The sequence below is a fragment of the Dipteris shenzhenensis genome, chromosome 20 (genome assembly GCF_047967505.1).
Source record: "Dipteris shenzhenensis isolate YYH24624 ecotype China chromosome 20, Dip_SZ_1.0, whole genome shotgun sequence".
In the NCBI taxonomy this organism is placed as follows: domain Eukaryota; kingdom Viridiplantae; phylum Streptophyta; class Polypodiopsida; order Gleicheniales; family Dipteridaceae; genus Dipteris; species Dipteris shenzhenensis.
In genome coordinates this window covers 11,534,127-11,556,488 of record NC_141615.1, presented here as the reverse complement: position 1 = coordinate 11,556,488, position 22,362 = coordinate 11,534,127, and the positions used below count along the sequence as shown (strand labels likewise).

Below are 22,362 nucleotides of genomic sequence, written 5' to 3'. Positions count from 1 at the left end.
TAAATATAGCACATAGCACCTTGCGTTCAATGCATCTTTGCATTTTGCACATAGTCCTTTGCTTTTGGCACATAACCACACATTTGTGTGGGGGGAGAGATGGCACACTTCCTCTCTAAAAACTATAATACCAAGGAAAGTGCCCTTCCTTGAGTTCATTTCAATTTGCATTTAGCATAAAGCAATTTGGAATTTTCCCATAGTAATTTGAATTTAGCACACACCACTTTGCATTTTGTTTATAGTACCTTACATTTAGCACATGGCACACCCATTTCATAGGCCCCTTGCAGGGCCAATAAGCTGACTAAAGCTGAAATATAGCACCAGCACCAGCACCAGCTATGGCGGCTTCGGACAGGTCCGTCCCTCCCCCTCAATCCAGGAAGCACAGACAAACCCCGCACCAAGACCACATCTCCTCTCAAGCATGGGTTTACATGATCTTGCTCACCTTGCAATACGCTGTTCAGCCTCTCCTTTCCAAACGCTTTACCGGGTAGGTACCCGTTTCTTATAACTCGTGCAGCAATTGCGAAGTAGCGCGATGCAAATAATGCTTGGAGAGAGAGAGAGAGAGAGAGAGAGAGAGTAGGAACAATCCCAAAGCAGCAGTCCGTGCAGCAATTGAAAAGTAGCGCGATGGCAAATAATGCTTGGAGAGAGAGAGAGAGAGAGAAGAGAGAGAGGATCGTAGGAACAATCGCAAGCAGCAGTCCTTGTATTGATTGATTTTGGTCGATTTCGGTTGGGCAAATTCACTCCTATCTTGCTGAGAATCGCATTGGCTAAAGGCACATGGGACGTTTCGACTGCAGGCGAAATGAGCTTTGCCATGCCCTTATGCAAACACAGTACATGTTCTCCCTGATGATTGACTTGGGAACAATCCACAGAGAGAGAGAGAGAGAGAGAGAGAGAGAGAGCTAGTCTCGTCATATCTGTGCCCATCTTGCTTTATGCTGCGACGCCTTCTATTGCTGGTAAGGGTATACAGCAGTTTTTAAGTCATCTCCAGATTAGCTCCGTGCGTCATGTCAGGTACAATTCACCACAATGGAAATCTCTCTTTTAAATCCCTTGGCTATGTATATTCTAGAAATCGAGATCATGAAGTTGTTCTCCAGAGAGGCTAGGTCGTCTTATGGTCTGCTGAAACGTATACCTTAGAATTTTCATATTTTGCAAGGCTCTATCCGGCACGAGCAGAGATACATATGGATCATCGACATCACGATACCGCATTTACGTCATGAAACATCACACCTTTGCCTTTCCTGGGCAAAAGTTCGGAGGCTGATTGGTCCAAGCATGCAAACCTCGAGGTCTTTCTATGGAGACCTTTCTTTCTTCTTGAAGTGGTTGCCTTAAGGAGGACTAGTATTTTTATGAAAATGGCAGCCTATTCTTGCTTTCTTAAGCTCAAGGATATCAACAGTGAAAGTTTATTGATGTCTGATCACACACATAACATAATAACAAAGAAAAATCATAAACTTATTTCATTGATTGTTTCACATATTGAATGAGGAAACAGCAAATCTGGAAATACATAGCAAGTAATACAGCTAAAATATCATACTATTGCTTCACCTGTGGACACAACAAATAAATAACAATGAAAGAGGCATGAATAGCCCATACTAGATAATACATGATCTGCAATATACAACCAGCAATGATCTAGGAGAGCGCGCGATTCCATCCATATATCAATGCATCATCTGTGTGGAGTGACTAGAATACTCATCATAGAAGTCCCATGACAGAAATACTGTCAGGGTCCATCCTGACTTCATCTTTGGATATTATGTGTCCCAAAAATTGGATCTCGTGCATGAAGAATTCACTCTTCTTGGCATTGATAAGCAACTTATGCTTCTTGAGCCATGCAAAGACAACTGCCAAGTGTTCTTTATGCTCAGCCTTGTTCTTAGAGAACACTATGATGTTGTGAAAGAATGTACTGACAAAGGCTCTATGCTCTCTAAAGATTCTGTCCATCATCCGATTGAAGGTGGCAGGTGCATTTGTCAACCCAAATGGCATCACAAGGAATTCATACAAGCCAAATGTGCTCTTGAAAGTTGTCTTATGCACATCTTCAGGCCGTATCCTGATCTGGTGGTAGCTACTCTTCAAATCTATCTGGCTGAACATAGCAGACCCCTCTAACCTATCCGAGATATCATCAATCTTGGGTACATGGAATTGTGATCTTATTCAGAGCTCTGTAATCTATGCACATCCTCCAGGATCCATCTTTCTTTTGGACCAACAAAATGGGCGAATGGTAGGAGGAAGTGCTGGGCTGAATCGGCCCCTTTTCCAAGAGTTCTTTGACCTAGTTCATGATCTCCTCCTAGGGCTGCATCAACCCTGTAAGGAGGCTTGTTTGGCGGGCTGCTTCCTGGAATTACATCTATGGCATGGTCCTTAGGGCATTCTGGAGGTAATTTCGGGGAGGGAGTCAGAAAGAAAATCTGTCCGCTCTTTTCCCAGCTTAGAGAAATTAGAACTTTCCTCAGGTGGCTGTTTTCCTGTGTAAAAATTAAATACACTGAAAGATGCTTTTTCATACATTAGAAATGGCCAGGGCTGATACAACTGGGATAGACTCCCCTTTGAGTTTTGTATCCAATTTCCCTCCATCAGTCAAAGTTAGCGTTTTGTTTCTAGCATCCAAAAAAGCTCCCCTCGTGTGGTGCCAAGGTATACCTAGCAAAACATCGCATCCATTGAGTGGCATAATATAGAACTCTTCAGTGTCCATGTAACTCTGAATGTGCATACGTAGCTTCCCAATTATCGGAGTGATTGATGTCACTGTGCCGAGGACAAGCCAAGTGCATCACAAAGTGGCCCCATCTGTTTTGCTTTTATGCCCAATTTTCCAGCCAGCTTTGGAGAAATGAAATTGGCTTGGGCCGCTGAATCAAAGAAGAACAAAGCTGTTTGGTCACGGATTTTGCCCCATGCTTTGCATAGCTCCGTGGCATCCACATCCTATATGGCTCCAATCACATCCGGCATAAGACTAGTAGTAAGCTTGCGCTTCTTACCCTTCTATCCTTCTTTTCTGCCCTTTTCTCACCCTTCTCCAACGAGGAAACGTCCTCTTTCTATTTGGGCAATTAAATGCTATGTGGCCCTCTTCTCTGCATAGGTAACACTTATTGGCATCATAAAGGGCTTGCTTCTCTTCAGCTGTCATCTTTGGCTGATGTTACGCTCAAGTCGAGGTAACATGACCTCGGAAGGGTCAGTGGACATTTTCCTTTAAAGGATCAATGTTTGTATTATATTTGTTTGGGCTTCACATAAATGATAAAAAAGGAATCAAGGTCAAGGTCCTTGGTGAGGGTGACATGGCACAAGACTAGGTGGATCTAAGGCTAAGGGGTCTAAATGCATTAAATGTGCCAAGGGGCAAATGATTTCAATGATATCCCAAGAGAGGGGTAAATGATGCATTTAGGAGATGCCCTCAAATGATGACATTTGGCGGACTAGATCCATCTAGGGATATGTGGGCTCTATGTGTAGCATGCAGGTTTTTCTACTTAGGTATCATTTGGAGCTTGCTACAGTAGGGGTTGCCTGGGTGGAACATAGTCGTGCTTATGCCTGTGATTTGTAGGAAAAGTTTGACGTTAATGGTTTAGTCATATCATTGGGTATCAGAGCGGTCAAGGTGATCGTCGATCCAAGATTGTGGTGAAGCGTTCTTGCTGCTGTTATAGTTATATTGGAGAAGTGCACAGAGCTATTACATATAGGGAAGGGGGGTAAGACCCAGTGAATTTACGTACGTGGTTGATATAGGCCATCTTCTCCCGGTTCTAGTGATGCCCTATGGGCCCTGGTATGTGCCTTGTAGGCATAGTTATAGGCACTCTAGTGTTTTAGTGCCTTTTATGCCACATAGGACATTTAGTCCTATGTGACACCTAGGACAGTTAGTCCTAGGGTCTACCTTCAAGTACCTTGTACTTTCTTTTCTCTAGTACAGTTGATGTGACGGCTTATCACTCTTAAATCTTGTGCTTGCTCCCACGCTCACCGCACCTACAGTGGTATCAGAGCGGGCATTACTCACTCCCCCAGCCTTTTCCAGCCTCCCCGAGCCCCTCCATTGCTCTTTGGGTGCTAGTCACTTGCTGGTCGACTGTTTCAACAGCTCGTTTTTGGGATTGTGAGCAGTTCTAGGGACTTCCAGGAGCTTTTCATCACGGTAACTTGGCTTCACTTGCTGGTCGACTGTTTCAACAGCTCGTTTTTGGGATTGTGAGCAGTTCTAGGGACTTCCAGGAGCTTTTTCATCACGGTAACTTGGCTTCTCCAGCTTTCTCTAGATAGGCGACTGTTTACAGCACTTCGAAGATCTCCATCAGCTGGCTTAGGCCTTGTACGGCTGTCCTTTCACCTCGGGTCACTTCTACAGCAAGCGTATGCAGATCATGACCTGTCTAGTGCACTCTCCAGGGACCTCCAGCGGCTACATCTTCAGTTCGAAGCCTTTTGAGGCAGTTCCAACCACCCTGTAGCTGCTCCTTCACCTCGACTTGCTGCTGCTGCCCTGCTGGAGACTCTATCTCCATCCTAGGTACCTCTACTAGCTAGGCGACCAGCTGGATACACTTTTCCAGCTCGCAATCTGCACAAGGCTCTAATTTGAGGCACCTCCAAGTGGCGAATGCTCATCTACAGCAGGCGCCTACTTCACGCGAGTTATCTAGGAGCCTCTCTCGGGTTGTCCAGCCTGTTCTCAACAGGATCCGCTCAGTTTCAGCCCCCCCTTTGCTGAACCTACTGCATTTTGACAGTATTTGACTGTCAAACCCTAATTTCCAACAAGAAAATTCAGGGCTTTTGACATTTGGACCTTCAACTTGTCAATACAACACTTTGGACAAGGTTGACAACTGAAATCCTTCCAAAAATTGAAGTTTTCAGTCAAATTCAGGTTCAGGACTGTCACATTGTGCCACGTCATCACTCAGGCCTTCGAAATTTGGGGCTTTTGTGTTGGGAGCTCAATTGCAGCTGGTAACTCTGTTCCTATACCTTGCTGCACATATTTTCGGTCTATTTGCTCTCTCTATTTTATCATCTGAGCATTGAGCAAGAAAAGGCACCGTGTTGCCTTGAGGCCTAGTGCAGCCTCCTGGAAATATCTGTTGTTGGCTCACAGGTATTTGGGACAGTAAGACATTTTTTTGCAGTTTAAAGCCTTGAGGCTATTCTTTGGTCACTTCGTCAGTGCATTTCTATTTGTACTATTTACAATGGCTAGGAACAATCACGACTTATTTGGCATTCTTCGTGAAGATGATAAGTTGGATGGGACCAACTATCCGATGTGGTCTTATCTCATGAAATATATTCTTGTTTTAAGGCACTTTTGGAATATTGTTTCTGGGGTTGATCTGAGGCCAGCCAATGCTACAGTGGCTGCCCCTACTGCTGGTCCCTCTGTAGAGGGTACTCCTCCTGATGCCTTATCCTCTAGCACCCCTGTTGCTGCTCCCCCAACTTAGGAACAATCAAGATGGGATGCAAGAGATGCAAATGCACATTCCTGTATTGCTTTATCATGCAAGAGAATCATTATTCCACACCTCCGGTCTTGCAGGACAGCAAAGGATGCTTGGGACAAATTGGCTTCTCTTTATCAGATTCGCAATGGGGCACGTGTTGCAGATTTAAGAAGGCAATTGCAGGAAGTCAGTATGAATGAAGGTGACTCTATGGATGCATACCTGACAAAGGTCAAGGACCTCATGGAACAACTTGCCAATATTGATGAGGTGGTGCCAAATTCTCAGCTGGTCAGTACCACATTGAGTGGACTGCTAGATACATATCAAGGGTTTGCTACAACCCTTGATTAGTGGCCATGGGGAATCCAGACCACTACTCTTTTGATCAGCTAGTCACTTTGCTTTTGCAGGAAGAGCAAAGTCGTTCTAATAGACAAGCTATTATTCTTGATCATGGATTTGCTTCACAGCAGACAGTAAGAGGCAAGGCTTCCAAGCCTATGGGCAAGCCTAAATATGCGCCTAACAGTGGCAATTCCTCCAATGCATCTAAAAATACAGTAGATAAGTCAAAGAAGAAAAGATGCAACTACTGTCGCAAGCCTGGGCATGAAATTTCAGAATGCGGGAAGCGCATTGCTTCGGAGAAAAAGAAAGCAAGATTGACAGTTAATGCCTCACATGCAATTGAATCCCACGAGCCAGCAGATGCCTCACATGCACATGCTCTCCAGGATGATTGGGCATGGGCTGTCCATTGCTCCTTTGATCCCTCCCAAGTTGATGCATTCTTCACTGCTAATGATGCTCAGTCTTGGTATTTTGATAGTGGTGCTTCCAAGCACGTCACATCTTGTAGACAGTTGTTTCATTCCTTAGCTAATGCACCTCGTGGGGGAATTGTCACATGTGCTAATAATGCCTCCTATGCTGTAAAAGGAATTGGAGATGTGCAGCTCACATCCATTTCAAGTAATCTTGTCACTCTGACTAATGTTCTTTTCGTGCCTGGAATTGAAGCAAACTTGATTTCAATTTCACCAATTGCCACTTTAGGTTTCAGAGTGATTTTTGATGGATATAGATGCCTAGTATATGATCTTCGTGATGACAATGCCATAGTTCTCACTGGCACTTTGAAAAAGGGGCTTTACACCTTGATGATCACTCAGCTGCACTCTCTATTGAAGCATTTGCTATTTCAGATTAACAGCTTGCTGAAACTCATCTTTGGCATGAGAGAATGGGTCATCTCAATTATAGAGCTCTTGCCAAGTTACATTCACAGGACATGGCAAATGATGTACCTCAAATTTACACAGTTTCCAAACATGTGTGTGAGGGTTGTCTTTTGGGTAAGATGCATCGGTTTCCTTTTCAAAAGAATTGTCCAAAACTCTCACAAAGGAAATTGCAGCTAGTGCACAGTGATGTCTGTGGCCCAATGAGGACAAATGCCATTGGGGGGTAACAAATATTTCATGACTCTCATTGATGACTTCACAAGATATTGCTGGGTATATGCTTTAAAAGCCAAATCTGAAGTGTTCTCATGCTTTTAGAGGTGGCTGAATATGGTTGAGAATGAATCAGGATGCAAGCTTGTCACCCTCAACATAGATAGGGGGGGAGAGTATATGTCAAAGGAGTTTGATGCATTTTTGTCTTCACGGGGCATTGTTCACTCATGCAATACTCCTTACACTCCTCAGCATAATCCTGTTCCTGAAAGGAAGAACAGGTCCATTATGGAGATTGCCAGATGCATGCTTAAGGCCAAGTCCTTGCCCAATAAATTTTGGCTTGATGCAGTGATGTGTGCCAACTATGTGCTGAATAGATCACCTACAAGGGCATTGAGGACTGTTACACCTTATGAAGCATGGAAAGGCAGGAAGCCTTCACTTTCACACATGAGAGTTTTTGGGTCTCTTGCATATGTTCATGTACCATCTCAGCTGAGACATAAGCTTGATGACAAGGCAATCAAATGCATATTTATTGGTTACAACCAGGAGAGCAGAGGGTATCGGTTATACCAATCAAATATTGGGAAGATTATTGTCAGTAGAGATGTAATCTTTGCTGAACATTCGGCTTCTCCTCTTGTGGACTGCAAAGCTAAGCCAGAAGTTGAAATGTTTGATGCCTTTGACTCTTGGTTACCTTTGCCTTCCTCAGAGGGGGACTTTGACCAGCAACATGAGCCTCTTGTAGGCCCTCCAATCAGCAATGATCAACCAGTACCCCATGCTGATTTGCAGGTTTCTCTTCTAGCACAAACTGATCCCACTATTCAAGATGCAGTGATTGAAGAAAGAGCTGTCAATAGACAGCAAAGGCAAGTTCCTAGATGGCTTCTTGATACATTGAGGGACAGCAAACAAGATCAACCTTTTGCTGCCCGGACAAGATCAGGGAACATACAGATGCATGGTCACTTTCTTGAGTTTGCACTCCTTGCTACAGCTTGCAATGAAGAGCCTTTGTGGCATAAAGATGCTTTTGACAGCAAAGAGTGGATGGATGCAATGAGAGCTGAGTTACAATCCATTGCCAAAAATGACACATGGGAATTAGTAGATCTCCCTCCTGACAAGCATGCCATTGGTACCCTGTGGGTCTACAAATTAAAAAGGAAATCTGATGGCAGCATAGATCGACACAAAGCCCGTGTTGTTGCAAAAGGGTATGCCCAACAACAAGGCATTGACTTTGAGGAGACCTTTGCTCCCACTTCCAGGATTACTACTATTAGATGTGTCATTGCCATTGCAGCTCATCACCATTGGCAAGTGCACCAGCTTGACATCAAGACTGCCTTTCTTCATGGGGATCTGCAGGAAGAAGTTTATGTGACACAACCTCCTGGCTTTGAGGTTGTTGGTTTTGAAAACAAGGTATGCCGGCTTCTAAAAGCCCTTTATGGTTTGAAGCTTGTACCCAGGGCATGGTATGCCAAAATTTATGCACACTTACTATCCCTTGGTTTTCAGAATAGCCCCACAGAGCCCACTCTTTATGTCCGTGGGAGTGGATCTGATTTTTTAGCGCTGATTTTATATGTGGATGATATGCTAATCATGGCCAGATACTCAGCATATTGCAGCTTTCAAGGCTGATTTGCAGCAGGCTTTTGAAATGTCAGACATGGGACAACTACACTATTATTTGGGCATTCAGTTTGCTCATGTTGAGGGGGGTATCATGATGTCACAGTCCAAGTATATTGGACAGCTCCTTGATCGTTTTCAGTTTGAGGATTGCAAGCCAATCTCTACACCAGTGGACACTGGCTTCAAATTTTCAGCTCATGACGGGAGCCCACCATGTGATATCACTCTTTACCAGCAGGCTGTTGGATGTCTCATTTACTTATGTCACACCAGAGCTGACTTACAATATGCAGTATCTTAGCTCAGCAGGTTCATGCACATGCCCAATTCACAGTATTGGCAGGTAGTGAAGAGAGTCTTCAGATATTTGAGAGGCACTCAGGATTTAGTCCTCTTCTATGGTGATAAGGGTTCACTTACCTGTTAGAATTATAGATATAATTCAGCAGTGACCAATGTAATTTAACAAGCTAGTTAGGGGCACTTTTCCCTCTTTAAGAGGTTTTTCCCCCTAACCGCAATTAGTCCACTAACTATGGTTAGTGACTACTAAGGTTTTGTCACTAGGACAAAACCTTATCTCACTCCTTCAGTTGTAACTCTCACACTCATCTATTTGCAACTAAGCTTTCAGCTCTCTCTCTCTCCCTTCTGCTTCTTGCTCTCCCCTTTGCCATCTCTCCCATTCTCACATTTGGTATCAGAGCCTCGTTGAGCTCTCGCCGCAAGCTTCAGCCCAGCCCGCAAGCTCCAGCTCCAACTGTTCAACTTCCGTACAGCTCCATCGACGATGTACCTGCGTTGACTTCCGTACAGCACGTACTACATCTGCTTCGTCGTCGTATAGCATGTAGCCGTACAGCTCTGTACCCAGGCGCTATACGTACCTTCGTTGTACCAGATTTGCTCGTCGTTTGTACCAGTGCTCTGTACGTACCCTTGCCATACCAGATCTGCTCGTCGTCCGTACCAGCGCTCCGTACGCTGTATCGCCGTACCAGATCTGCTCGTTGTCCGTACCTTGTACGGATTTCTTACACTGTAGTGCAACTCCATGCACTAGCTCCGTACTGGTTCCCAGTACAGTCCGTACAGCTCTTGCAGGTCCTTTCGTACCGTACATCGTCGCCAGTTGTACATCATCCGTACTCTGTCGTACAGTCACCATACTAGCAAAGCCTTGCTTCGTGCATCTGTCGTTTTCAATGCAAGACTTTTGAGCAGGGTTCTACTAGCAAGGTTCATTTGCAGGCACATTCTTTGCATATAGCCATTGTTTGGCTCAGTTTTGTGGGAGCACAGTTGGATTTTTTGGGCAAACATTGCAGCAAATCTGCAAGTGTTAAAGAAATTTGGGGCTTTTGCAATTACACTATAATTTTGCAGTAAAAATTGGGGCTTTTGCAGGAGATTAGCTATTTGGGTGAAATTTGGCTCAATTTCAACTCCAAATTTGGGGCTTTTGTTCAGAAATTGCAGATTTGGGGCTTTTAGTAAATTTGCCCCTTTCTGGTTGCAATTTCAAGCCACAAACTGGGGCCTTTGTGTTGGGAGAGCAATTTGACAGATTTCAGTTCACACTGCCTTTCTGTGAGTGCTTTGAAGCGCTTTTGGCAGGTTTTGGGAGAGATTGGATGCTTTGGCAGATTTCTGACAGAGACATTACATAGATTTGAGTTGCATTTTTAGCCAGTGTTTGGCTGTGTTTTTTGGGATTTGTGCACTTCATTCCCAGCAAGGGAATTCAGATTCGCATTTGCTGTATTTTCTTTCTCAGTCATGGCCCAGAAAAATCAGAATGGTTTCGGTTTCAGTGGTCTCTCACAAGAGGACAAGCTGGATGGTACCAACTACTCCCTTTGGAGTTTTATGGTACGCAATATTCTGATTTTTCGTAATTTATGGGACGATTTAAGTGGGGATGAGTTCCGGCCAGCAAATGTGGCACCTAATACCCCTCCCCAACAAGGAGGAGGCAGAGGTTGTGCATAGGGTACAGCTGCAGCACAAGTTATTGGTGCAATTATACCTACCACTCCAGAGCAGAAGAGACGGGATTCACGGGATGCCTCAGCTTTGTCATGCATCTCTCTTTCAGTGAAAAGATTTATCATTCTGCATATCCGGTCGTGTAAGACCTCGAAGGCAGCGTGGGATATCTTAGAAAGCATGTATGCAGCCCGGAATGATGCAAGGGTATCTTTCTTGAAAAGAGAGTTAAGTAATACACATATGGAAGAGGGTGACTCCATGTCAGTCCACCTCACAAAGCTACAGGATCTCAGAGAGCAATTATTGAACATTGATGAGATTATTTCTGATTCAGAGATGATTACCACCACTCTGAATTCTCTTCCTGAGACTTATCTCAGCTTTCATACCTCGCTGAACTTATCATTGAGGGGGGGTGCAAATCCTCTCACTTTTCATGAGTTGATAGGACTTCTGCTTTAGGAAGAGCAGACTAGGAAAAACTTGGCTTCACGTGCATGTGAACAAGCTATGCTCTCAAAGTTCAAGTCAAAAGGAAAGGGACAGGCAAAGACATCAGTAAATCAGCCTTCCAGTGGGTCAGGACAGCCTTCACAAAAGGCTAAGAATGATGCAAGTAAGCCCAAGAAGAAGGGTTTTTGTCATTACTGCAAAAAGCCAGGTCATCACATTGCAGAATGCAGGAAAAGGCTTGCAAAAGAGAAGAAAAACAGCTCGGGTATGGCTGTTTCAGATTCAGCTCCTCATGCATCTGACAGTGGGGATGCTGCAGCCAACTTTGTTGGACAGGATTATGCCTTTTTATCTTGCATTTCAGATTCTAGGCTGGCTGCTCCAGATGCTCGGGATAGTACAGCCACTTGTAATGCATTTTTGACTTGCAGTTATGATCCTTCCACGGATGCATCAGCTTTCAGTGTCAATGAAACACTGAATACTTGGTATTTTGACAGCGGTGCCTCCAAGCATATCACTTCTAAGAAGTGTCTCTTCACTTCCTTGCATCCACCTCCCGTTGGTAAGAAAGTCACTTGTGCCAACAACTCGTCATATTCAGTACGTGGTACAGAAGAAGTTGAGCTTACCGCCATTGATGGCTCAGTTTTCAGACTTTCAGATGTCTTGTATGTGCATGGTATCACCAAGAATCTCCTTTCAGTGTCCACTCTTAACAGGGCTGGATTTCAGGTCATCTTTGAGGATGACAAATGTGCTGTCCGAGACAGAGAAAATGATTATGCCTTGAGATTATCTGGTACTCTGCTGCGCGGGCTTTTTCAGCTTGATCTTTTTGAGAAAAGAGCAGCCCATGCTCTTGCAGTTTCTACTCCTACTACTGCCATGCAGAATGCAGAGTTTTGGCATGCCAGATATGGCCACATGCATTACAACAGCTTGATGACACTTCAGAAGCACTCTATGGTTGATGCATTGCCACCTCTTGAGATACCTCCTCTAGATGCCTGTGAAGAGTGCATTTTAGGCAAGATGCACATATTCCTCTTCAAAAAGGATGGTTCAGTTAAAGCTGTCCGAAAATTACAGCTTATACACAGTGATGTCTGTGGTCCCATGAGGACTCCATCATTGGGTGGTCATCTCTACTTTGTTACTTTTATTGATGATTACTCCAATTTCACTTGGGTCTTTGGGTTGAAGCGCAAATTAAACACTTTTCAGCCATGGTTGAAAATGACTCTGGACTCAAGATACAGACATTGCACACAGATAGAGATGGGGAATACTTGTTTGCAGATTTTGATGCTTTTCTGAAAGGCAAGGGTATTGTGCATCAGCTCACCGTGCGGCTGACCCCTCAGCAAAATGGCAAAGCTGAGAGGAAAAATAGAACTCTTATGGAGATGGACGGATGTATGTTGAAAAGCAAACACATGCCTCACAAATTCTGGGTCGAAGGTCTAATGTGTGCCAACTACATCTTAAATCGGTCTCCCACTAAGGCTTTGAAAACAAAAACTCCCTATGAAGTCTGGAATGGGAGAAAGCCTTCAATGGATCATTTCCGTGTCTTTGGATGCCTTGCATATGCTCATGTGCCAGTTGAATTTCAGCATAAGTTGTCAGATAAGGCAATTAAGTGCATATTTGTTGGGTATAGTGCAGAAAGCAAGGGGTACCGTCTCTACAATCTTGCTACACGCAAGATCATTGTCAGTAGAGATGTGATATTTGCAGAAAATTCAGCTCACACTCAGGCTGAATTTCATATGCCTTCTTCTTCAGAGGATGTTTTTGAGGGGTTACTACCCATTGCCTTGGGTTCCCCTGCTGATATTTCTGATGCAAATCAAAATTTACAGCCACCTCCCGATGCTCCAGTTCAGCCACAGGATGTCTTGCCACCTCCACAGGCAGTGGAACAGGTGGTTCAGCAAGAAATTGCAGACATACATGCAGCAAAAACAGTCCCAAACTGGCTGTTACAGACTCTCAGGGAGAGTAACATTGATGCTCCATTACCTGGCAGGACTCACAGTGCAGTAAGGCACATGGAAGGTGCTAATTCAGTGGAATCAGCATATGCAGGTACTCTTCTCGATGAGGAGGAGCCTGCAACATTCAAAGAAGCAAAGGACAATGTGCATTGGATGAATGCCATGCACGATGAATTGCAGTCCATTCAGAAAAATCAGACTTGGGATGTCGTAGACTTGCCACCAGGTAAACATGCCATTGGTACACGATGGGTTTTCAAGGTGAAACGGAAGCCAGATGGCTCCATTGACAGATACAAGGCAAGGCTGGTTGCCAAAGGCTATGCTCAGAAAAAGGGCATAGATTATGAGGAGACTTTTGCTCCTACATCCCGGATGACCACCATCCGATCAGTTATTGCAATGGCTGCACATTTTGAGTGGAATGTTCATCAGTTGGACATCAAAACAGCCTTCCTAAATGGAGACTTGTTGGAAGAGGTTTATGTCAAACAACCTCCAGGATTTGAAATTTCAGAAAATGCACTTCAAGTATGCAAGCTAAATAAAGCTTTGTATGGGTTGAAACAGGCCCCTCGTGCATGGTATGCCAAGATTCATGCCTTTTTGACCAGCAAGGGGTTGCACAATAGTCCTACTAAGAGCACCCTCTACATCAAGAAGGATGGGGGGGAAATTTTAATCATCATTCTTTATGTCGATGACTTACTGCTCACAGGGTCCAATGAAGATAATATTGCAGATTTCAAAGCTGATTTGCAGACCAACTTTGACATGTCAGATTTGGGGCTGCTTCACTTTTATTTGGGGATCCAGTTCTCTCAAGAGAGACGTGGCACTGTTATGTCTCAATCCAAGTATGTGCTGAAACTCTTGGACAGATTTAACATGCATGATTGTAAGCCCATAGCCACTCCCATGGAGCCGGGGCTGAAACTCACAATGCATGATGCAGGAGAATCAGTTGATGCCACATTTTACAGTCAGGCTGTTGGATGCCTCATTTATCTCTGCAACACTAGACCTGATATTCAATTTGCAGTATCTCAGGTGAGTAGGTATATGCACAGCCCAAAAACTATGCATTGGCAGGCAGTTAAGCGCATCTTCCGTTATTTGCAGGGCACGAAGTCTTTTGGCTTGTTATTTCCCCAGGGGGGTGACTTGCAGATGCATGCCTACAGTGTTTCAGATTGGGCTGGTGATTATGACACTAGGCAGTCCACTAGTGGCAATTGTTTCTTTTTGGGTAAAGCTTGCATTTCCTGGCTGAGCAAGAAACAATCTACAGTGGCTACCTCATCATGTGAAGTTGAGTACAGGGCAGCTTTCACAGCAACAGTTGAATGTGTCTGGCTGCGTCGTCTATTTGTTGATCTTCATCTGTTATTGCAGGGTCCTTCTCTAATTCTCACTGATAGTCAGAGTGCCATTGCAGTGGCAAAGAATCCAGTGTTTCATGCTCGCACGAAGCACATTGAGGTTCACTATCACTACGTCAGAGAGAAGTTGCATGCAGGAGAGATCAATATGATCTTTGTGTCCACACATGACAATGTTGCAGATATTTTCACCAAAGCACTTCCACGTGAAAAGTTTGAGGCATTTCGCAGTGCCCTGAACTTATATCCGTTTGGTGATTAATCATCCTTGTACATGACATTGGCACTACAGGGGGGTGTTAGAATTATAGATATAATTCAGCAGTGACCAATGTAATTTAATAAGCTAGTTAGGGGCACTTTTCCCTCTTTAAGAGGTTTTTCCCCCTAACCGCAGTTAGTCCACTAACTATGGTTAGTGACTACTAAGGTTTTGTCACTAGGACAAAACCTTATCTCACTCCTTAAGTTGTAACTCTCACACTCATCTATTTGCAACTAAGCTTTCAGCTCTCCCTCTCTCCCTTCTGCTTCTTGCTCTGCCCTTTGCTATCTCTCCCATTCTCACATTACCATGCATGCTTACACGGATAGTGATTGGGCAGGTTGTTCCGACACCAGAGTGTCACATACCGGCAATTTTTTTTTGCTTGGCAATTCATGTATCTCTTGGCTCAGCAAGAAGCAACCAACAGTTGCCACATCTAGCTGTGAGGTTGAGTACATGGCAGCCTTCATTGCTACAGTAGAGTGTGTCTGGCTTCGATAGTTACTTACAGATCCTTGTATACGCCAGACATCCTCCACTATGGTCTACACTGACAGCCAGAGTGCTTTGGCCATTGCGCGTAACCCAGTGTTTCATGCGCGTACCAAGCACATTGAAGTTCACTATCATTATGTTCGAGAGCTGTTGTCAGTAGGAGAGATAGAGTTGTCCTACCTTCCCACAGAGAACAACATAGCAGATATGTTTACAAAGGCACTTCCTCGTCCCAAGTTCGAAGTCTTCCGACAGGCTTTACACTTGGTTTCCTTTGTTACATGATCTGACATACCTTGTACATTCATAGGTGGCTATATCCTTTCGGATGAACATGTGCCACCATGACCAAAAAATACCAGGTATTCTGAGACGTTTCGAGAATACTTCAGCTCATACCATGGAGGGGGGTTTGTAGGCCATCTTCTCCCGGTTCTAGTGATGCCCTGTGGGCCGTGGTATGTGCCTTGTAGGCATAGTTGTAGGCACTCTAGTGTTTTAGTGCCTTTTATGCCACATAGGACATTTAGTCCTATGTGACACCTAGGACAGTTAGTCCTAGGGTCTACCTTCAAGTACCTTGTACTTTCTTTTCTCTAGTATAGTTGACGTGACGGCTTATCACTCTTAAATCTTGTGCTTGCTCCCACGCTCACCGCTCCTACAGTTGACGTGTTTGGGTAGTGCACGTGATGAACTGGACGGAAGAGATTATGGAGTCAAAGCGGGACGACAGTGCTCATTTATTTCCTTTCGTCGGTCGTCAAATATCTCCCTCATAAACTCTTTCGTTGTTCATGTCCCTCCCGCCTCTTCTACCGCTAACTGCTGCAGCTTGAAGGAGTTCACGTCGTGAAGACTGTCATAGTGTTAGATTGCGGGTGGTTGGTGAACTCGTTCGTGATCGTCGTGATTGACGGATGCTAAGCCCATTTGGCTGTTCATCGCTTCATTGCATAACTCATTTGTTTAGCAACGCACCAGCCTTAGTCTATTGGGAGCCTCGTGTGCAGTAATAAAAAGAGAGGCTGGAGCTTGGGTATTTGTTTATAACGGCTGATCTTCTCTTGAATCCAGCGTAAAGGCAGGTGGTCGCAGGACAGATTATAAATATAGATTGGGAGTGGCTTACAGGGACTAGTTGATCTCTTCATGTAGCAGAAATATGACCAGGGAGCTTTCTATGCCTTTTAAATTTTGTTGGGGTATATGCTAGTTTATTTGCCCTCCGTATTTGAGTTATTTGAGATTGCATATATTTCCCTAGTATAGGGAAACTATATTCATCTTGGTTCTCAGCTATTTTCAGTTGATGGTTACGTTTGTTTAGGCACCTTTTGTGGTTGTGAGATTGAAAAGCAGTTTGTAAATACAGTTTTAGGCGGTGTTTTATTTATTAAAAAAAAAAAAAAGCCCCAATCGACTTAAATGGAAGTTGAAGAAGAAGCTTCTAGGGTGGATCCCGTAGAGTCGGGAGTTCGGCCGACCCCGCAGGTGTCGTGTCCAGCAGGTCATACACTGTCTGGTAGAATTGCTTTATTGGAGGATGCCTTGCAACAGATTTTAGCTCAACAATTGCAAGCAAATATAGGGCAATTCGAGCTCAGAAAAATGGTTCATAGTATGTTTGCTAGACCATCTCGTGAAGAGAAGGATAAGCTCCGATGGAGCCTGAGACCAGTGTTCATACGGTCGAGCCTAGGAGGGCTAAGGTGCCTAATATTGCCAATTATAGGCCAAAAAAGTATTTTGGTCGGATGTCTGACCGTAGTTCCGATATCATAGAGACTTGGTTACACAAATGGGACGAGGCCTTCGCCATTTGTGAAATCAAAAATGATATGAAAAAAATCCGCGAGGCTAACCATATGTTTAATGAGGCAGCGGATAGGTGGTGGATAAAACAACAGAAAGATGAAGTGGCATCCACTACTTGGGAGGGGTTTTAAAAAGAATTTAGAAAACACTTCTTACCTCCTAACGAAGCATCCCGAGCTTGGGATCAGTATCGAAACCTTTGTTAGAGAAATTTATCAGTGGTTGAATACACTGATAAGTTCAGAGAAAGTGTAATAAAAATTTGTGAATCTCTACCTCAGTCGGTACAGGTAAGAGATTTTATCTTTTGACTGAATGATCGGATCAAGATGGAAGTTCGGGCTAAGTATGCGAACACGCTAGATGAAGCAATTGCCATAGCGTTGAACTATGAGGATGCCAAAGGGAACATACCAAGTGGGTTTGTGTAGGTTGGGATTCCGTATGAGTACCTGAAGAAAACTGGGTTTAAGAAGAAGTGGATTAGCAAAGGGAGTGCCTCACAGCCTAGTGGTCAAGCCAAGCAGGCGAAGCCAGTTACCAAGTACCACCATTGGAGTGAAAAGAAAAGTAACACAAATAGCAGCTCGGGCTTAGTCGAAGTCTTCTTTGAACCCAGAGCAAAGAGAAAAAGTGAGGAGAGAAGGCTTGTGTTTTGGATGCCTTCAGCCTCATCAGTGGAAAGATTGTCCACGAAACAAGGATCATCAGAGGGCTGAGATGGTGATCTCAGAATGCGACGTGGAAATGGAGGAGAGTCCCAGAGCAGAACAGAAGCATATTCAGCTAGCAGAATCTTCTCAAAGGTCAGTACTTGTTTTGTTATGTGTGTCTGTTGCTAAGCTAGTAAACAATGCACTTGATAATATCCTATAAAAGCCCGCAGCAACGGGGTATACAGCCTTTAACGATACGGAGTTAATTAAGATGAAAGGGCAAGTAGCCAATCATGACGTCATTGTGTTGTTTGACTCAGCGTCAACGCACAATGTAATTAGCTTCAAGCTTGCAAAGAGGCTGAAATTAAAAACTAGCCCATCTGACTATGCATATACAGTCAGAATGGTAGACGGAAGTTCAACTGAAGTATAGGACCAAAGGGTTATCCAGTTGGAACTTCGAATTCAGGACTATACAGAGAAGCTTGATTTTGAAATGACAAAGCTTGCTCACGTAGATATAGCCCTAGGTAAGGCTTGGCATTCTAGGAAGAATCCAGCCATAGATTGGAAAAAGCACATTTATCAATTTAAGATGAATGATGTGCTGTATGTCTTACGAGGTGAAAAAGATATACCTCAAGGACCGTTGGTTTCCGTAATGGAAGTTCGAAAAGCTCAAGAAGAGTTTCTGTTTCTTTGTGCAGCATCAGTAGAGCCAATTGATGGTCCTTCGGCTAGCACTGATGTTACCCAAAATGGAGAGATGGCAAGTTGGCTGATCAAATAGCAGAGGAGTTCTCTGATTGTTTTAGGGATGAGTTACCTTATGGGTTACCTCCAAAGCGGAATGTTCAGCATAAGATTGAACTAATCCCGGGGGCAGAACTTGTAAATAGACCTCCCTATAGGTTAAATTTTACTGAAGAAGCGGAGGTGCGAAGACAACTGGAAGAATACCTCAAGCTGGGGCAGATTCAACCCAGTTTCTCACCTTTTGCTTTGCCAGTGATACTAAAAAAAAAGAAAGATGATACTTTTCGCCTTTGTATAGATTACAGAGCATTGAATAATATCACTGCTAAGCACAGGTATCCGATGGCGCGGATCGATGATTTGCTAGATGCGTTACATGGGGCCATAATTTTCAGTAAGATAGATCTTAAATATGGCTACCATCAGATCCGTATTAGAGCCGAGGATGTGCATAAAACCGCTTTTAGAAGCAGGTTTGGACATTATGAGTTTTTGGTAATGCCGTTTGGACTTACCAATGGTCCAGCTTCATTCGTCATGCTTATGAACGATTTACTATGCCCGTATATCGGAAAGTTTGTAGTATATTTTATTGACGACATTCTTGTTTTCAGCAAAAGTATTACTGAGCATCACGAACACTTAAGAATAGTGTTCAATACTTTGAGGAAAGCCAGTCTTTATGTAAATGAAAAAGAAAACTGTATTGTGTATGGCAAGACTTGAATATTTAGGATTCATTATTACTCCTGAGGGGGTAGAAATGGATCCAAAGAAAGTGGCTGCGATATTGACTTGGCCTATCCCTCGGAGTTTGACCGCTTTGCGATCATTCTTGGGATTTGTCCAATTTTATCGAAGGCATATCAAAGGATATTCCGAAATAGTATCGCCATTGACTGATCTAACCTCAGATAAAGTATCTTTTATATGGGGACAGAATCAACAAGAAAGTTTTAACACCATAAAACAAGTTGTGGTCTCAGGACCGGTGTTAAAAATAGTTGATCCCTAAAAATGGTTTTTCCTTGAAACCGATGCAAGTGGCATTGCGGTAGGAGCAGTTCTCCTCCAAGAGGGAAGGCCAGTAGCCTTTGAAAGCAAGAAGCTTTCTCCCTCTCAACGAAATTGGCCAACTCATGAGTTAGAGTTGTATGCTGTTATCCATGCTTTGAAAACATAGAGACATTATTCATATGGATCAGAGTTTTAAGTTGATGTTGATCATGATACTCTGAAACATTTTTGCAAACAACTTAGACTTGAGAGGTCGCCAAGCTAGGTGGGTAGAACTCATGGAGGAGTTTAACTTGACGATTCGGTATCGAAGAGGGAAGGATAATGAAGTAGCTGATGCGTTGTCACGCATTATGCATAATATGAGTTTCACGGTATTAGAAAGTGCTTTAATGACCGAGATTAGAGAAACTCAAAAGGTGGACGAGTTTGTCCAAAGCCTTTGGCCTAAAGCTCATGTATTTAAACCCGGGGAAAAGGGTGACCTGGGATCCAGAAAAGGCGAAACTTATGCAAGATATACCATAAGAGATGGTATGCTGAAAAGAAATGACAAGGTAATAGTACCTAATCAGAATGATCTAAGGCAGAGAGTCATTCAACAATGCCATGATAGCCCATGTGCGGGACATCCAGGAGTCGAGAAAACGTATGATCTCGTGAAGCGAGATTTCTTTTGGTTGAAAATGAAAAAACATATTCATGAATATGTGTCACGTTGTTTTTTGTGTCTGGTAAGTAAGGCAGAGCGGGTGAAGCCACCCGGACTTTTACAGCCTTTGGAAATACCACTAGGTAGGTGGGAGAGCATTTCCATGGACTTTATTGTAGATCTGCCTATGACACAAGGTGGATATGATTCTCTCCTTGTGGTAGTTGATCGTCTTACCAAGATGGCTCACTTCATTCCAACTAGAGAGTCTCTTAGTGCCCCGCAAGTGGTGGATTTGTTTATTAAACATATATTTTGTTTGCATGGATTATCCGAATCCATAGTGTCAGACAGGGATGTCAAATTTACCAGTCATTTTTGGATTGCAGTGTTTGAGACACTAAGGACTGAGTTGGGAATGAGTAGTGGGGATCTTCCAGAAACGGATGGTCAGACGGAAAGAATCAACCAAATTTTAGAGGATATGCTTAGAGCATATGTGTCATTGAGGCAACATACATGGGACAAGTGGTTGCCACTATTAGAATTTGCCTACAATGATAGAAAACATTCCTCTACAGGGTTCAATCCATTTGAGCTGAACTATGGTTATAGAACAGCAAATCCAACTACAGTTGGAGTACCTCAGAAAGTGCTTAGTGCCGCGAACTTTGTGGTTCAGATGTGAGAGATGCTAGCACTTGCGAGAGCTAACATCCGCCAAGCTATGGATAGAGCTAAGGTGTATGCGGATGAAAACAGATCCGTTAGAGAATTTAAGGAAGGAGAAAAAGTTTTTCTTAGAGTTGCTTCGCACTCTAAGTCTTTGACTGTAGGAGAGTGTGCTAAGTTATCACCCCGATATTGTGGGCCGTGGTTAATTCTATAAAGAATAGGCAAGGTGGCCTATAAATTAGAATAACCACAGGGTTGTAAGATGCACCTAGTGTTTCATGTTTCTTGTTTAAAGAAATTTTTGCATATAGGTGACTCACTAATCGAGGGTGTTGTTTTGTTTTAGGAGATAGAGGATAATGTAAGACGCAAACCAACAAGAATCCTGGACCAAGGAACAATGCAAGTACGCAATCGGAAGATACCCACGGTTACCTCTATTAGAAGCTACTTGGAAATCCGTATACCAGTTACGGAGAGTGTTCCTAGACTTTATCATCGAGGATGCTAATGCCTGAAGAGGGAAGGAATGTTACACTCAAGTCGAGGTAACATGACCTCGGAAGGGTCAGTGGACATTTTCCTTTAAAGGATCAATGTTTGTATTATATTTGTTTGGGCTTCACGTAAATGATAAAAAATTAAGGTCCTTGGTGAGGGTGACATGGCACAAGACTAGGTGGATCTAAGGCTAAGGGGTCTAAATGCATTAAATGTGCCAAGGGGCAAATGATTTCAATGATATCCCAAGAGAGGGGTAAATGATGCATTTAGGAGATGCCCTCAAATGATGACATTTGGCGGACTAGATCCATCTAGGGATATGTGGGCTCTATGTATAGCATGCAGGTTTTTCTACTTACGTATTGTTTGGAGCTTGCTACAGTAGGGGTTGCCTGGGTGGAACATAGTCGTGCCTATGCCCGTGATTTGCAGGAAAAGTTTGATGTTAATGGTTTAGTCGTATCAGCCGAGGTGGTACTCGCCTTTGTCCGGCAACAAAGGGAGCCTTAGTGGGCTGTTCTCCTAAACTTTCTAGGGGTTTCCTGCTTGCTGCCCTTAAACTTTTGAGCTTCCTGGTTGCTGCCCTTGAACCCTGAAGTCTTTCCTTGCAAGAGGGCATAAGCTGTAGTGGCATTTTTAATAAGCTGGGACATGTTTGAAACTCGTCTTGGTGTAGTAGACCCGGATTTCCTTCAAGCTGGCACAAGCTAGATGCAGCCAATTGTAAGAACCTAGAAGAGTATAATAAGAAGTTCTGGGAAGCCTTGCTGCCCGGGAGTTCTTACAGGCGTATGGAGCTGTCCCAACAGATTGAGAGGTATTGTTGTGGTTGCCCATAATGTCCATCTCAAAGGTGGCGGTGAGCCAAGCAGCTGAAAACACTTGCTTGAACTCCACCCATGTGGTAGGAGTTCTACCTTGTAAAAGTAAGTTGGTCCACCATTGAAGCACATTGCCTTTGTGAGAAAGGTGACTGCCTTTCTTATTTTTGAAGACTCGGTGAAGTTGCCTGTGGCATATGTTGCATTA

General features: G+C 43.7%; 1 protein-coding gene across 2 annotated transcripts in view; it reads left to right on the top strand.

Moving 5' to 3' along the window:
- Nucleotides 1-306: 306 nt before the first annotated feature.
- The window catches only part of LOC147889281 (Nucleotide-sugar transporter family protein), a 54,485-nt gene continuing 32,429 nt past the window's right edge, over nucleotides 307-22,362 (top strand). For both annotated transcript variants that reach the window (XM_087391525.1, XM_087391524.1), the window contains exon 1: nucleotides 307-499. In XM_087391525.1, coding sequence (XP_087247651.1) covers nucleotides 345-499 — 155 coding nt within the window. In that variant the 5' untranslated portion in view covers nucleotides 307-344. The remainder of the gene's footprint in view (nucleotides 500-22,362) is intronic.